Raw genomic sequence first — 17906 nt, forward strand, 5'->3', positions numbered from 1 at the left:
TTTTAACCTTGTATGCTGGAGTTGGCCCATTGCTTGAACTCTCCAGACAATGGCACTGAACTGTGCACCATGAGCTGTCTGCACCTCAGAAACACCACACCCAGCCAGGCAAGAGCACAGGGCTGTCTGTGCTCCCTCCCAGAACACACTCACCTGCCTCTTGCTCGTTTTGTATCTGCCATCTGCTCACTTCATTTCACAGCAATCAATTTTTGTACTGAAAGTCCATGAACTCCTTATTCACCTCTTCTGTCCTCTCTGAGGGTTTCACAGGCCTGCACCATTGCTCTTCCAGGCTGGTGAGTTCTCAACCATGCAATTACTCCTCCAGAAGTCTTTCCATAACTGTGATTATTCCTGTCATCCTTCCCTAGGCCTTTTCCAGGTCAACACTCCCAGCCAGGTGGCAGACATCACCTGCAAAGATCCAGGAAAGAGAGCTGGCAAAGGTAAACAAAACCACATCACTCGTGCCCACGCCTTCCTGCCATCTTTTTTTGTTTGAAATCTTCAAATTACTCTTCCTCTCCAATGTTTCATTTGAGAGATAAAGCATGAACATTTATGCCAAACTTAATTTTATTTATTTTACAAACAAAAATATACATTTATTCTATATTTTCTCTCTTTTTACCACACCCCCCACATAACACACTTTGCTCAAGAACCACTTTAAAGATGGCCCAAAGCATTATATATACATAAATACACAACAGGATGAAGGTCAGTCCATGACCTAGTGCAGAAGCTCTTCAGCAGCAGAACATGGGACATTCCAGAAATACTGGAGTCCTGCCAGCAAAGGACAGGATGGATGTGTTGACAACCTGCACAGGTGATCCTTCAGCACTGAACTCAGGTGACAACAAAGGCAAATTCATAACAGGCTCTTCACATCACCAAGGAGGGCAGGTAAGTCCTTTCAGTCAGGGTGTTGAAAGTCACAAATACTCCTTGGGATGGAAATCCATTTGCTCCTTTAGTTCTCAACTGCTTTGACATCTCTCTTGGCTCTGTCCAAGACCCAGGAAAGTTTTGCAGGTTCCAGCAGCTCTGGATCAGTGTTGCAAGCAGCATTAGGAGCAGCAGCAGAGCAATTCAGGCATCACATCATCCATCCCTTTTACAGCAAGCAGCCCAGCGTGGCTCAGGCTGACTGACAGCAGTGACAGAGGAGCATGGAACACTTTCTAACCTGGCAAGGACTGACTTGGCCAGCTCCTTGTCCAGGCCTTGCAGTCATTGCATGAAATGGAAATGTGAAAGGCTGTGACCCACAAGAAACTACTCAGCTCTAGCACACAGACAGATGGAAGCCTTTTCCCCCAAAAAGTAAATAGAATAAAAATAAACAAAAAAAAAAAGTGGGGGGGAGGGGTGGTGTTTGTTTTCAAGGTGCCAGTGCTACTTAGAGGCCTGCAGGGCAAAGTACCCAGGCAGACAGAGAGGCTGCATTGCTCATTAACAAAAAAAAAGATAAGCAAAGGCCTGCATAGTTTTGGCAACCAATATGAACTTCATGTTCTTACCCATGTTTTCCTTCCCTGTGGTGGGAACACCTGGTAGCCAACACCATCCTCTATACCTGCTGATGATTCACACCAACATCTCCACACTGCACCTTGCTAACTCCTACCTCAGTATTTTTCAGGAACAGCAGTTTGTTGGGGCAAGCGATTCACACAGCCTCCAAACACTGCACATTTCCTCTTTCTACCATCCCTAGTGGAAAGTTGCTTGTAGCAGATCTCCACCTACCTGGAGGACTCAGGTAGGAAAGCACCCCAAAATCTAGAGGAATGCACATCTTCATCCTTGGAAAGCACAGGATATCCCAGAAACCAGACTGATGCAGCCTTTATATGAACAGTCGCTGGATTGGAACACCATGTCTTGAAACTGCATGCCAGACAGCTCAGACAACAGGAGTTCCCCCTTCCAGCATGGAAGATGTTAATAAGAAGTTCCAGAAAGTCTTTAAAAGGACCGCTCCCCACATGCACATAAGTATTTTCAACATATCGAGCCATAAAACTTAGACCAGCAGCAGTCTGGGGATCTGAACTGCAATGAAAGGGAAGGACACTGCCAGAGATACACATCCACCTCCCACCCTTCTCCCACTGCAGCACACTAGCCAGCTTGATTCTAGCACACCTAAAGGTGTTTGAGTTTTCAGTCACTAAATTCTGACAGCTCAGACTCATCATAGGGTTCTGCTCTGCCTCAAGCACCTGAATCTCTGGAGCCTTCATCTGCAGAGTCACTTCTCCTTCACAGCACTCTCCGAGCCCCTGCCAAAGCCATGAAGCAGGGTGCAGATGGAAAACACACCTACCTCACAGGTTTTACTCTTGAAACTCAGCCCTGATTCAGTGTTGTTACTTAGATTTTCCTGTAAGCTCAAATGCACAGCACTACAGCCTCCACACTGGTTCACAGCTCCTTCAGCTCAGCTAGACACCAGCACTGTCTGTCCTTCTGTCTCCCTACTGCTCAGTCACTTCACATCCATGCTGTGAGCTAACAGCCTTCCCCAAATGTTCCCTGGGCACACAGAACAGTTCATTCCTCTTCATACCTATTTTTCCCCATGCACTGAGAACATTTCTTTTAACTACTAGCAACTCCAAATCGCAATTTTCATTAATGTTAGCTGAAACCAGGGGTGAGCCCCAGTGACCAGCTTCCCTTGTCAGACACTATCACCACTTGTGCTGTTGCTTTACGGCAAGATGCCGGCAGCCAGGCTGCTTGAAAAAACCCAGGAAGACCATCTTTGGTTTCAACCACCAAAATCTTTCTATATATGTACAATACAGCAGTGAAATCAGCAATCTCATCCCTAAACACCATTCCTTCAAGTGAGAGACAAGTGCTTTCAGTCACTGAAAAGGAAGATGTGCCAGACAGGGCAATCTTCTGGGTCATATTCACATCTGGAACGTGGATGATCAGGAAAGTTCAGTGTTTAAAGGTTTATGAACAAAACTGCTCTACATTGTTCTCAGGTAGAAACAGAAAGTGTTCTTTCCAAAAGGGTTTGGGCTGCCAACTTAGTTCCACGACAGGTTTTGGAAATCCTATGGACAAGAGGAAAGCCATGGCAGGTAGTCAAGGACAGATTTCCAGTGGACATCCGAACAGCTGTAGTATCAGGGAGTTTGGAAGGACAGGAATGAGGCATCATGTGATTGAGGTGCCTGCCTCAGGCATTGATGGATTTCCAGCGGTCACTGTCTATGCTGTTGATGCTGCCCACGTGGTATGGCATAGAGGCCACATCATCCAGGTAGGCTGTGGTGTCAATCTGAGTGCTTGAGTAGAATCCAGAATCCATTCCTTCCTTCTTGGCAACAGCATAAGGGTGGGGTAGGTGCACATCCACATCCTCAGGTTCATCCACCTGACATTTGTAGGAGAAGAGGATCTTTGGTTCTGACCTGGAGTGATGAAAGATTTAAAATGCCTGTTTAACCAATGTGGTATCACAGCCATCTATCTTTAATTGAAACTCATCAGCAGTAAGAAATTGTGCATTCAGACCTCAAACACTCTTTAAATTAACTTTTTGGTCTAGAAATCTGTGGCAGAGTAACTGCCATAAAGCAGTGCTAAATTAAGTTTTGGATTAAGTCACTTAAGAGAAATACAAATGGCAGATTCTGACTCCACTGTCAGAAAGGACTTCTTATCTCAGAAGCTTTGAATTACTAAGGGCAACAGCACCCAAACACTACTGAACTCCACAGCAGCGTGGCTACTGACACCAGAATGAGTCAGAACAGGAGTACACTTTAAGTTCTACTGTGCACATCATAAAAACCAAAATACAAACACTTGTGGATCAGCAGTTTTCATCTTTAACTCCATACAGTGTTCCCTTCTAATTTCAAAGGGATGCAGAGCTGCATTTTTATATTTTAAAAGCACTTTATCGCCTTAGCAATTTTAAAGCCTGCTGTTTCTCACTAATGACCAACAAATACTAAAGCCTACACTAAACCACTCGTTTTTCCACCAAAGTGCATTTCCTGAGAATGGCCACACGGCGGCAATCCCAGCCTGAGAATCGACCTTCCCCGGGCTTTTCACTGGTGATTTTTGGGTCCATGGTAGAGACCTCGGCAGAAGAGTTACTAAACCCCAACATCCTTTCTACAAATTTACCCCCAAACCACCAAGAAGACCGTTTAAGCTCCCAGGACTCAATTCCTTCACTATGCATTTAGCTATCAACTTCAGCAGAAAAACTTTGTACTACACAGGATGCTGATGCTGAAGAAGTGATCCTCTGAAAAGTGTGAGGAATGCAGCCATCAGCTCTGCTCTGCTTACAAAGGAGTCCTGCATAGAAGTGAGCAGCCCCAGTTCACAGAAATTCTTCAAGGGCAGAAATTAACTCACATTCTAGTTGCTGTCTTTATTGTACAGATTGAGAGAACCTGAGTGCAAAACACTTAACTGACAATATACACCCATTTAAACTCCTGTTCCTGGCTACTCACCCAAAGAAACCTTTCAGGAATGCCACATAGATGAGAGGCGCAAAGAAGCTGAAGTAAAGGAACGTGGTAGCATCAACACAGCTGTCAACAGCAAAAGGGAACATGAAGGTATTTAGACTCAAGCACAATACAGCTGCATAACACCACTCACATCCTCCCAAATGATCCAATTTCCCTCCAAAGTGTCCAGAGATCAAGAAAAAAATCATGCTAAACAAATTTAATCTGATGCAAAGTAATGGCCATTGTCATCAACATGTGTCACTGCTACTAGACACTTGGGGGAACCATGCCACAACCCAAGGTCTGACCAAGAGCAGACTCAGTGCTCCCAATTTTGACTCACAGATGTGACACTGGTCCCTGCAGAACAAGACTCCAGGTATAAGGGTGTCTCTATTTCCAGCAAACTATTTCCTCCCTTATTACCTACTAATGACCAGATATCAGTGGATCCACACTATTACTCACTCATCACCCCAAGACAACTGCAGCACATGCAGCTCCACAACCTCTCCATTGGGGAGTTTTCTGCTTACTTAGAGGTCTTTTGGCACAAAACAGAACCAACAGGTTTATTCCTTCTTAGGAACACAGCATAGGTTTGTTTTAGTGGGAGAGGCAGTGCTGAAGGACACTCCAATACAACACAAGACCCAGGGCTGCACACCTCCCCCAGTGTACATACCACAGTCCTTCTATGATATCCACACAGAGGAGGGCACTGCCCAGGCCCTGCACCAGGTTCAGCAGTGCCAGAATGCCAGCATAAATATAAAAACTCTTCCTGGCTGTGGGAAAGACATGGACACACATGAAGCTCAACCCTGAACACCAGGCCCATGGAAATCTGTTTGATGGAGATGCCAAATCCAACAGAAGCTTCTCACCACCTTGTCTCTAAGAACTACTGAAAAATTAAGACTCCATTTTCCTGTCCCATGCTGGCAGGATTGATGGTGGTGTGATGGACTAAACCATACCCTCCTGTGTGTGTGTGCACACACCAGATGGGTTTTGAAAGCAAGGTTATAGCAACACATGCAAAGATTTAATTTGCAAGCATCTGGAAACAGTACCAGTCACATAACTGAATGCAAGAAAAACAAACAAAAACCACCCAGTTAAACCAGAAGCTGTGCCCTTCCAATGTTCTGCACTAATAAAACTGCTCAGGAGACCCTGACAAGAGCAGCAGGGTATGCTGGACACCAGGCAGATCAGGCCCAGGACCTGTGACATACATTTCCCCTCCCTCAGGATACCCACAAAGGGATGTCAACACTAGTTAGAGAGAGGAGAGCTCAGTACAAACACTTTAATAACAGCTTCTCTCTATTCAAGAGCTGGAGATATTCTGCAACAACAACAAAAACCAACCAAACAGAAGTATCTTGATAAAGTAAAAGCCCAGATAAAAATTGTTGAACAGCTCCCATTTAGCCTTCCTTTCCCAGGGGATGACTAGCATGCACACTTTGACATCATGTGTGCATTTCAAAGGAAGCTGTTATTAAGAAGCCATTCCTTAAGGCTCTCAGAAGATTATATATTTACATTATACCTGCATCATTAACAGAGCAGTAGGTCTTGTTTTCTTAATTGTTTAGCTACTAAAGTAGTAGTGTAACTGCTCTTACTCTGCTTTCCAAAAGACACAACATACTAGAGATAAGTTACCAGTCCTTTACCATGTTATCTAAACTCTAATGTGGAATGCATCTGCAGCACAAGCACATACAGGAACCTTTTATTCCAACCTATGCTTTATCCTGATGCTGTACCCACCTATACTATGGAAAACACTACAGTTACCTACAGGGCAAAGAAATCCGGTCTTTCAGAGGAGTTTTTGGAAGAATCACCACCAAGGAATAGACCTGTTGAGACAAAGAACTAACAGTTCCATGGCTGCTTGGCAACTGAACTCAACAACCTTTGCAGGGATGGTGTGTGGTACTATGCACTCCCTGCATGTCTCAGGGCAGAGGCACAAACCCTTAACATTAAACACAAGTACAGATGTGGAGGCCCCACAACTCACCCCCATCAGCAGTAAACAGCTGAGAAACATGGGAGGGAAGAACATCTGAGCTCAGCTGGAATACAGCTGCCCCAGTTTAACCACTCCCACTGCACCTTTATTGCTTCAGCTTCCCCACCACGTGAGAAGCATCAATGCCATGCTGTAGGAGGCAGGAAGGAGATAAGGGCATTATTGTATCCAAATCATCCTCCTTGCTCCATTTAGAAAATTAAAAAAAAAAGCTATCAGAGTGCAGAACATATTCCAGTACTTACCAGGAAGAAGAAACAGGAGCTGGCAAGCCAAAAGTGTCTCCCTCCATGGCCATAGATATTGAAGTCTTCTGCTGAGAGGTGGGCATCAGGGTACAGGATTTCCAGGGTGCCCTAGGAGAGAAGTGGCACCAAACGATTCTGTTACAAGCAGTATCCTCACTGAAATGTGTATCTGGAGAAGCGACACTATGCTTAAAGAAGTTCAGAAACCAGCTGGCCTGTCCCCTGCCCCAACCAAGCCTTGTCCTGCTTAGATCAAGTTACAGTTAAACAGAAGAGGAAGAAACTGAAGCCAAGAAGTGAGGAGAAAAAGAGTGGCAGGAGTCTGCATCTGAAGGAAACTGGTATCAGCAAAATTACAGAAGAGGACTGAGGTGGACAGGGGATGCAAGCACTTATCAGCCTAAAATAGGCCAAGAGCTCCACTTCCATCTTTAAAGTAGACCTTTCTGCTGAAATATCCAGAATATAGTCAGTTTGGGAAAGGACACTGTCTTGTTTAGGAGCTACTCACACAGACATGGAGAGAAAAGTGCTTGTAAGCACTACTGAACCCAGATATAGCTCCAACACTTGATATTTTATGAGGCTCCTCCAGCTTTATCATGTGGTAATGATCAGCTCACTGCCTCTGCAGCCAAGAGCCTGGTCCCAGAACAAAGCTCTGAGTGTAATTCTGGCGCTGCCCTGAGTATAGAGACATGAGCTGACCACTGACATGCTGAGGAGGAGAATAAACCCAGACACAGATTGCATTGTTTAGGGACATGAAGACATGCCTAATAAACTGAGCCAGCAAGCCAGTTGCTAGTCTGAAGAGAAGCAAGAGCTCTCAGCTCTCAAAGACTCAGCAGAAAAGGGCACTGCAGTACCCTTACTTGGCAAGCACATGGTTTTCATAGCCCTTGAGGCCAGATCCAGAACTTGTGGCTCAGGTGTGGAAAACCTCTCTGCTGTTCCCAGATTCACTAAACAAGGCAATCCATCCAAACCTCATTTCTTCACCTTATCTGAGCTATTTATGCAGTAAAGAAGACAAGCAGATACTATCTGCTTATACGCTGTCACAAGCATTCTGTCTTCCTCCAACACCTCATCTAAAGAGCAAAGCTGCCACTTTCAGATAGGAGTCACACACTTAACTGCTTAACTTCAAGGAAAGCTCCTTCTTCTGCAAATTCTTCTGCTTCAATGTACTCACCTGGGTGACAGAATATGCCAGAGACAGCACAGTGGTGATTGCCAGCACACGTTTCACGCTCGACTTGCTCTCCAGGTGACCTGTAATTATGGGGCATGGAAGTGACTCAGGATGTAATCCCAGCACTGGTTAAAAACAGTTCTTTTCAGAACCAATAAAGGAAAGCACTTGTATTTCCAGAGGCTTTCAAGGGAAGGTTAAAGCTCACTAAACCCTGTTTGGAGAGTTGAGGCTTTCACAGGCAAAAATCCTACTTACAAAACAACAGATTTTAACTTGCCTATCTCCTGTCCACAATACAAGAAAACAACTAACTGCTGGGGTTGCAGAAAAGAAAAAAAAAAGGAATTACTCCAGCATGAAGTACACTGAGATCTTATAAAGCTGCTTCTAAGGGAAAAGAGTTGATGGGAGGCTGGGGTAGAGAAATCTGTACTGGAATATATGAAGTAGGCAATTTCTAGAGGTTCCTTCCAATCTAAGTTATCCTATGAGCCTTAAAGATGAAAAACATACTGCTCATATGTCCCACTGACACATGCAGCAGTGACACCCACCCTCTCCTCTGCTTCTGACCCACAGGAAGAGGCATTTTCACTTGGATAACTGAAAAAAGTAGAATTACAATTGCAGGAACAGATAAAACATTTGAATGCAGCCAGGATGGATCAAACCAATTAAAAGATTGGATGAAGAGGATAGAAGGGCCCTCAAAGGGACCATCTTAAACAAAATTGTCTTCAAGCAAAGATCAGACTGTTGATCTTGGCATAAAAATCTTACCTAAGCTGTACTCTCCATCATAAGAGTGCAGGACAAACCAAGCACATATAAACCCTTAAATCACATAAACCATAGATGTGTAAGAAAAATTAATCCTTCAGCCACTTCTAACTGAATCTCCACAATTTGCCCTTTGCATTTATTCTATAGCCTCTTCACTTCATAGAACCAGCATCACCATAAACTTATAAATGCAACCTCTGTGGAAGGAAAAGCAACAGGAAACATTCAAAGCACTCAAAAACCTCCTGACACATACCAAAGGCAAGGCCTAGAATCACCACACTCAGTTCAATCGCCAGAAGGAAGAACCTTGTGATCTCCCACAGGATCTGAGGGGATAACAGAGACCAGACAAACATTAGATGGAGCCAGGAACCAGTTTGAAGTTAATAAAGCAGAACTCCAGGGGATGGCAGCCTCTTAACAGCTGTTCATCTCCACAAACCTCTCTCATGCTTTATAGGAATACTGACCACATGCTTGTTCCAAGCCCTGCTCATGCCTGTGGAACAGAACAGTTGTGTGGGAACAAGCAAATAGTAGCTGTACAGAGGAAGTGGCCATGGTTTTCCTCATTTGAGGATCTGTCACTTGCTTCAGATGTGCTCTTGCTGCTGTGCTCCCAAAGAGCACAAGCCCATGATGACCTCAAAAGCAGAACAACAAGGCCTGTTCTTAAAGCAATAGATATGCCTGAACGAACTCGGTGTTCTGCCCTCTTCCAAAGCTATTGTTCTGTAAATCTAGAGCACATCCAAGTAAAAAGCACCCCCTGCTCCAACCTGTCATTTGCAATCTCATGTTTCATTTGGTGAAACAAGACCAGTAAAAAGCAGGTGAGGCAATTTTTCAGGGAGTCATGCAATAAATCAGTGCCAAAGCTAGAACAAGCACCCAGATTCTGGCTTGTTAACCCTTTACCTCTGAACACTGAATGGTACTCTCTTGAAGATATGTAATATTTTAAGAGGCATTGGATAAGACATTTCTAATCAAAGCAAATAGACAGTGTGTGTGCATGTATATAAGAGAACACAAAAAGAAACATAATAGACAAGATAAGACATGTTTACAGAAAAAAATGTCAGAGTATCATCTGCTGCACTTAGCAGTAACACCAGAGCTGAACTGAAGAAAAACACCCTTCCACCTCTTCTTTACTGTTCAAGTCCTGGACCTACATCTGCTGGACAGAGGAGAATGAAAAATGCTACAAACATCCAGCCACTCACAACAGCAGCTCATCACAATTCTTTGATGGTAACATTAAAGGGAAAAGCAAGGAAACCACACTGATCCCAGAGAATAAAGCCCAAAGACCTGTACTCTGAGGTGCCTCCTCTTACTCTAGCAGTTCAAGAACTGCAGTGCTTTTTGTTTTAAGTAATATTTTGCTACAAGTCAAATTACTACAAAGGAATGGCACATTCAAAGATATTTCCTGTTTGCTAAAGGTTCACCCTGTGCTCAGAGTGGTTGCAAGGACATCCAGGTGTCAGTCTCAAAAGGGAAATTAGTTTTATTTGCATTCAATACAAAAATTTCAGCATTTTCAAAGAGCCACTGGAATACTGAAAGACTAACAAAGGCCAGGTCTTGCCTATCCACTAAAGGTATCTGAATGTTTATCTCTTGCAAAAGAGAACCATTTCACCCCTGTAACAGGAAACTGGAAACTGCCACGATTTTTGTGTCTGTATTAGGAAATCCATTGTTTTACCATCCTGGATGTTGTGATGATTTAGATCCAGTTATCAAAACAGGATTCCATAGTACACATAGCTAAGAGTACTGCAAAAAAACCCACATTTTTCTGGAACATACGTAAGAGGGAAGCCAGAGCAGATTGCTGTGATCAGAAGTACACAAAGCACAGCCTCTAATGTCAGTGTTGCACCTACCTTGTCAGCAACCATGGCAGCGTCAGAGGCGCTCACAGTCATGGAGACAACAGCTCGAGCAATGCCAACTAAAGCCACCACAAATACCTGCCAAAATAAAGCAAAAGTTAGCTCATGTCAAAAGGCACATATGCAGTAGTGATCAGAAACCCTTTTGGAATACCATTTTCAGGTCAGCTTTCAAGCCTGATAATATGTACTAAGAATTTCCTGCAGCAAGACTAAAGTTAATTTCCTGAAAAAGATTCCTCAGACCCATTAGATAGAGCAGTGCCTTAGAATTTAGGAAGGAACAACTGCCTCAACTGTCAGATTAAGCTTTGAAGAGTTCTTCACCCAATCTTTACAACAGTATCCTTAGTCTTCCCACTTCTCATTCTTCTGGGGCAGGGGAGAAGAAACAGACAGAAAACATATAGCTCTGAATTACAAAACGGTTCATATATCTAATAAACCAATTACATCAGATAACAGAAACCACTCAATAACAACTGCCACACTACACAACTGTGACAAAATCAAACCTGCAGTTCTCTCACTCCATACTGACAATGCTCAGGAATGCAGAGGAAAAGCCACCTGCAGCCACCAGCTTTGAAATATCTTACCCTGCTGCACAGCACAACACAGAGATCCCCAAGTCACTTCATGTACCACTGAAGGCGTGACAGCTCAGCAAGGCTCAGTGTGCTGTCACAGCCATACCATGCAATTAAGAGCTCAGTTGGATGTATCTACACTCCATGTGCAGACTCACACTCTAAGAAAGTGGATTTTTCCAGATAAAATTCTCTAAATGCCAGGCTGAGCCTAATGATGAAGGTAGGAGACAGCTAAACCTATCAGAGAACCAACAGTCCAAGCTGATTCTAAGGTGGCTGCAGAATGGAAATGACCAATAAGTGGCCCACAGATGAGTATCTTTTTCTTAGAGGAAAATGGGACAGCAATGGCAACAAAGAAGAATACAACAATCCCTCCTGGGGTGGAAAACTTCATGACAAAACAGTGAAGAAAAGAAGGGTCCCTGAATATAATGGTATTCTAGAGCTGCAACAACTCACTGGAGAGGAACACACATCTTTTTGTTTCTTCTCTAAGCAGGTAGAGACTTCCCAATCTCTTAACTCCACATTAATCACCAACTCCACAGGAAAGCATTCCTTTAGGACATGACAAACAGCCAATTTAAAGGAAGCCCCCACAGAACACACTCAAAAACATACTCAAGTAATTAGTATGAAACTGAGTTAACGCATTTTCCTCCAAGACTGTGTGCTGGATTTGGCTGGGATAGAAGAAATTTCCTTTGCAGTAGCTGGTATCAGGCTGAGTTTAGGATTTTCGTGCTGAAGACTGTGTTGATAACAAATGTTTCCATTTGTAAGTGCACTGCTGCACTGCACTTACACAGAATGGAAGGCATTTATTGCCCCTCATCCCACTCCAGTAATGAGCTGGCTGGAGGTGCACAAGTTAAGAGGGGACAGCTGGGATAGTTGACCCCAGCTGGCCCAAGGAATATCCCATATGGCATCATGCTCAGCACATAAAGACAGGAAGAAGGAGGAAGGAAAAGACTTTCAGGTTAATGGTGTTTGTCTTCCCCAGTAACCATCACATGTGATGGAGCCCTGCTTTCCTGGAAACAGCTGAACCTGCCTGCCCATGGAGAGTGGTAAATGAATGCCTTGCTTTACTTTCTCTGCATGCACAGCTTTTGCTTTGGTTTATTAAACTGTCTTTATCTCAACCCACCAGTTTTCTCACTTCTATTCTTCTGATTCTCTCCCCTGCTCCAGTGAGGGGGAGTGAGAGAGCAGCTCTGTGGGGCTGAGTTGCCATCTCCAGAACATAAAGGCAGTTCAGTTTTCTCCCTTTGGTTTATCAAGAGGGTTTTTGGGGTTTTTTCCAAAGCCTTTGGCACAAACCTCTACTGACCATGTACATTACTAGAAACAAGTAGGAAGCTTTAAACCCAGACTGGAAAGGGACAGTAGTATTTTTAAAAGGTTGAAAGACTTTTGTGTATACCTGGTTATCTTAAACTGTGCAGAAGCCCAGAACCCCAATTCCTGGCCTGAAAGAGCTAACAAGACTTCCCAACAAAGATTCAGGTGAGGCTAGTAGGTCAGATTTGGTTTTGAGCTTCTTGAGTTTTGTCATGCCAGCACCTGCACACAGACCAGGGAAAGAGGTGTCCATCTAACCCAATTCAAACAAACATTCACTTCCACAACCTGTACTAATCCCACTGAGGAAGAGCAACCACATTATGTCACATACTGGGGCAAGTCAAGATATCAAAAAGCTTCTGAATAGTATTTTTAAACAAATTCAGGTAGGTCCTTAGCTGCATTTATGATAGTCTGTGACATCTCAGGATTGGTGAGAGGAGAACAGCAAGATCTTCGATGTTTGTGAACTGTAACTGTACTGATAGTTCTGTTTCCACCTTAAGAACTATCAAGAACATCAAGTCAGGGTTACTTTGACATGATGTGAAAGAAACTAACAGGGTTGGGTTTCTACATTCCCAGACCAACCAGAACCCTGTCACATCATTTTCTTCAGCAGATGACCAAGCTTTTCAACAGCTTCACACAAATTATTCTCCTTTCACTACCTCAATGAAACACTGGGTTTGTGTCCCATGCTACTTACTGCAAGGAGTAAAGAAAGCATAAGATACTAGATTCCAAGACATCAAAGCAACAAAAGAACAAAAAAGGAAAAGGGAAAAAATGGTATCACCACAGGAGAACAAGATCCAGCAGATCTAGAACCCAGAACCCATTAAAAGCTGGATTCAAACAGTGAAGAAGTCTATTTCTTGAAGTACATCTTCAACAGATAGCAGATTTTATCCCTGCAAGAGCTGGTCTAGGCTCTCCACTAGTTCAGTTATATTGTCCATGAGTGTTAATAAAAATGACACATCAGTTCAAAGGCACAGAGTGGTACTCACTAGTATGTAGAATGTAGTGAAGATTGGGCTGGAAGTGACCCGGATTTTGGCCCTGGCAGAGGGCAGTTTCCAGAGAAGAAACATAAAGAAAAGCACATTGGGAACCAGGAGCAGAAGATCCCAGTAGCGGACTCTGCAAAAAATAAAACACTTTTTATCCCTGATCTTCAGCCTCTAGAAAGGAAGGCACCAGCCCCAGTTCCTCTCAACCAAGCTGAGAAACAAACAAAGCTCTTTCCCTTGGTCCAGGGTCAGACTGTGGTCCCATTTCCTCCAACTCACCGGGACTTGCCAATGTCTTCATAGAGCAGCAGCAGGCACTTGTGCGGCACGGTGATGTTGGTGTCGTTGATCACGTGCGTTGTCATTGGGGACAGAGTTGTCACATTATCCAGCGCTGTCACCAGGGCAGTCGAATGTGTGATGTTGTCAGACACTGACAATGTCATTGCAGACATCATGGACTGGAACATCCTGTCTTCCTTCTGGTGCAGGTCAAACAGAGCAAGACAACCACAGCAGAGAAAAAAGCAATATTAAATCAGTTGTGAGTCACAGCTAAAAAAGCACATCCTTGACATTAAGCCCCTGCACAATTGCTTCCTGCTTGGTACAGCCAATTATCAACATGTCAAAGACTGTATTACACAATGAAATGCCACCTGCCCTAGGTCTGCACACAGCCATTAGGGTGGTCAGTACAAAACCACACTCTGATATCAGAGTAACAAGCACCTTCAAATGGTGCTATGTGGAATTAAATTTTGTGATTCTTTGAGCATTGGCAGATTCCTAGAAGATATCAAGACTCAACAGCAATACATGGCATCATCAGATAGAGACAAAAAGCCTACTTTACCAGGACACTCATTCTTGGTCCCAAGATCAAGAAGAGACAGTCAATAATTTGATTTCAACAACTGCAAAGAAAACATGATGGTCTCTCCCAAAAACCCCTTGCTGTTAGCAATTCTGAAGTCTGAGAGCAGGGAGTGTCTCACATACACTCACCTAAAGGGACTGTAGTCTTCACCTTTCAAACCCAACACTGGCAAAAAGTAAGATTCAGCATTCTTTTTCTAACCCTCTGCAAGACACCAGAACAATTCTATTTTTGAGCAACTCTCTTCCCACCCTAAAGTAGAGCCCTGACTGTTAAGGTACTGCAGCAGCTACAAGCTGAATACAAACACAGGGTCCAATCACCCCTCCTGACAATCCCCAAAAGAGAGATCATAGACAAGTCACAGATGTAAAAATGATAAATCTCTGATGGCCAACACCTTAAAGATGCACATTACCAGAGACAGCACTCGAGCACTCTGTGTGTTACAGCTAATCCAGGATTTATCTCAAAAAAAAATTCTCCCTGTTTGATGCCAGGCCTGACTTGCACAGTGAAAACTGACAGCCCCCATGACAGGGCTCAGAAGGTATTTTCCCTCAGAGCTTCTGGGTGAGTCACAAGCTGGAAAGCATCAGCATAGCCCTGTGTCATCTGCTGAGCTTTTAGAGTTCAGTAGCACCTTCTTCACAAATTGCTTGAGACTGCCATCACATGCTCTTCTTTCTCTTCAGAGGCCGAGACTCTTCCCAGGTTCTCTAAGGGGCAAGGGAATGATCCCACCCTCAGCCAACAAAGCCTCCCTTTGATTCATCCTTGCTGACAGATACTCCCTGAGCTGGGATTTTCTCTCATGACTGCTGTGTGCTGTGCTGCAGCAGAGGCATCACAGTAAATAAACACACAGACCTGGAAACAACAGCTTCGTGCCAAGATGGCAAAGCCTGGGCCAAAAAATTCTACTTCTGAGTAGAGGTTCCAGCAAACAACCTTCACATTCCAAACTGACCTCTGGAACTGTCCTTTCTTCCCTCCAGCTACTCACTTCTCTGAATTGCTAAGGGCAAGATTTACTTTGAACAATTTTGCTCCATTCTCTCTCTTTGTAACAACACTACATCAGTAGAGGTGAGGCCAAGAGCGGTCACATTTGCCAACACAGAAAAACTTCTACATGATTTTTTTAAAAGCTGGGGAAAAGTAGAGAAGAACCTCACAGACCATGGGCAGAATAACATTATCAACTGTGAACCATCACAACCTCCTAGGAGCTCTTCTGGGACAAAGAATTCCATCTGCCTGTCACACTGAAAAGAGCTCAAGTATAAAGCTGTGAGAGATTTACATTAGAAAAACAAGTTCTTATGAAAAGAGCAAACAGGCTCCATTCTTTTCCCCAGAAAACACCACTATCACACAACAGCAGCTGCTGATAAGGAGAGGAGTTGGCTACACGTAACAGAACTCCAGTCACAAGGTTTCAAAGGGCAAAGCAGAATCAAGCTCACCTCTCAGCCAGGCTACAGCCTGGTTGTTGCATTCTTCCTCCCCAGATAAAGTGTACACAAAGCAACAGAACATCCAACATGAGGGTGATAAGAGAGGGCAGCCAAGGCCATCAGACAGACAGCACTGAGGTCATACTTTTCTAATAGCTAAGGCCTACAGCAAGGATACAGTGGAGAACTGGCCCACTCCTGTCCAAATCAACAGCACAAATCCCACAGCAGGACCAGGAATTGATGGAAAGGATCCAACTAGAGGTTGTCATCCCACTGCTCCTTTCAGCACTGTCCTTGCCCAGTCTAGTCCTGAGCTGATCCAAGAGCTCACTCACCACACCCTGCCTCCATGGGACTGCTCATTTCAGCCAGCCCAGCCCATGGGGGGGTAAAATCACCCCGGAGCCACACGAAAAGAAACCAGTGCTGCTGTCCTGCCCTTTCCATCCAGCAGGCAGCTCTGTACACCAGAAAACAAAATAACACGTTTTTCTACACTCCAGGTCAAAGCCAATTCCCCAGTCCAGGCCCTGGACAAGGTGCATTTGGACTAAGAACATGGGCATGACTCCTGGGCTGCAGTGACAGCACTGGGAAAGGCCCTGCTACACTTCAGGGAAATGCTATCTCACCAATGCATACTGGTCCTTGAATCATGACACTGCCACAGTGTCAGAGCTCAGTGGAATTCAGAGCTCACATCACTGGCAATTCTCTGCTCTTTCAAAGCCCGTCTACAGAAAGGTGCATTACAAGCTGCAGCTGTAATAAAATCAAAACTTTTCTGTCTTCCTCCAAACAGCATCAGAAAGTCTCTTAAGTACAGATCATGATAGGATTAAGACTGCTTCTTACAGTACTCTATTTGTGCAATTAAAACTGTACTGACCAGATCCCTGCTCAAATATAGCTGTTACTTCAGTAGCCTAAAAATAACTCAGTACACTAAAAGTAAAAAAAACAAACAGAAAATTCCCTTCCAACACAAAAAAAAAAAAGGAAAAATAAAAGCCTATTTTTTTTTTCTCTTTTCCTTTTAAAGAAGTCTCTTCAACCCTCTCTTTTGGTCACAACAGTTGAATTTTTCAATTCACTCTTAGAACTTAAGACAGGGATTTTCCCTCAGTGATTAAGGTGCTCCCTTCCAGTTTCACCCCCACATCTCATGCTGAACTAAGCTTAAAAAGAACGGAACTGCAGCGAGGGAAAAAGAAAAAAAAACAAACTATGAAAAATACCGAAAGCAGAAGTACCAACAATAAGCCCAAACCCTCAGAGACAGAGAACCAGAGCGCAGAGGTGGATCTCAGAAATGCACATCCCTGTTTTAGTTTTGATTCCTGGGGAAGGCGGGTTCACAACACGCAAGAAGAGTAGCAATAACAGTGCGTGGTCACTTGTTTCCAGGCTAGGAGGGCGCACAGCCTGTTTCACCGTGCCGAAGCAGCACAGCTGGAGCCCGCCGCAGCTCCTCCCACCCTGCAGCTGGCCAGAGGTGCCCCGGGGGCTCAGGCCATGGGCCCGGGCTGCACTCGGAGGCCCTGGGAGGCCCGCGGCCCCCGCGCAGCACGGCCCCGCCGCCCCGCTCTGAGGCGCCGCAGAGTGCCCCCCTCCCGAGTGCCCCCCTCCCCACTGCCCCCTCCCGCCGGCCCCGCTCCGCTCGTACCCGCCGGGCCCTGCTCGTACCCGGCCCTGCTCGTACCCGGCCCCGCTCCCGCCGCCGCTCAGTCCCGGCCTCCCGGCCCCGCCATCCCGGCCGCGGCCTTGCCGCTGCTCTCAGCCGGGGAGCGTCGCTGAAGAGAGGCTCGAGCGTAGCGCCGCGCAACTAAATAGAGAGGCAGCCGCCACAGCTGGGACTTGTCGGCCGACCCCAGGGGCGCTAATGAGAGACGGTC

The 17906-nt window shown here is 44.8% G+C and overlaps 1 protein-coding gene across 3 annotated transcripts; it reads right to left on the reverse strand.

The window, feature by feature from the left end:
- Nucleotides 1–561: 561 nt before the first annotated feature.
- TPRA1 (transmembrane protein adipocyte associated 1) lies at nucleotides 562–17844 on the reverse strand. 3 transcript variants are annotated; one of them, XM_033071751.2, is made up of 11 exons: nucleotides 17714–17844; nucleotides 13948–14150; nucleotides 13666–13798; nucleotides 10698–10784; nucleotides 9053–9125; nucleotides 8011–8090; nucleotides 6810–6920; nucleotides 6328–6388; nucleotides 5197–5299; nucleotides 4509–4589; nucleotides 562–3443 (listed from the first exon to the last, which is right to left on the reverse strand). In XM_033071751.2, the coding sequence occupies exons 2-11, from the start codon at nucleotides 14136–14138 to the stop codon at nucleotides 3209–3211; spliced, it is 1155 nt and encodes a 384-aa protein (XP_032927642.1). In that variant the 5' UTR covers nucleotides 14139–14150; nucleotides 17714–17844; the 3' UTR covers nucleotides 562–3208. The 3 variants fall into 3 exon arrangements, with proteins under 3 accessions (XP_032927642.1, XP_032927645.1, XP_032927644.1); XM_033071754.2 differs by having other exon boundaries at nucleotides 17698–17844; XM_033071753.2 differs by having other exon boundaries at nucleotides 17678–17844.
- Nucleotides 17845–17906: the final 62 nt, after the last annotated feature.

Source organism: Catharus ustulatus, chromosome 13 (genome assembly GCF_009819885.2).
Source record: "Catharus ustulatus isolate bCatUst1 chromosome 13, bCatUst1.pri.v2, whole genome shotgun sequence".
NCBI lineage: Eukaryota > Metazoa > Chordata > Aves > Passeriformes > Turdidae > Catharus > Catharus ustulatus.

Coding starts and splice junctions, on each gene's coding strand:
- TPRA1 (XM_033071751.2), bottom strand. CDS start 14,138: ATGTTCCAGTCCATGATGTCTGCAATGACATTGTCAGTGTCTGACAAC. Junction 13,799..13,947: donor GAAGACATTGGCAAGTCCCG/GTGAGTTGGAGG, acceptor TATTTTTTGCAG/AGTCCGCTACTGGGATCTTC. Junction 9,126..10,697: donor CTGCCATGGTTGCTGACAAG/GTAGGTGCAACA, acceptor TTATCCCCTCAG/ATCCTGTGGGAGATCACAAG.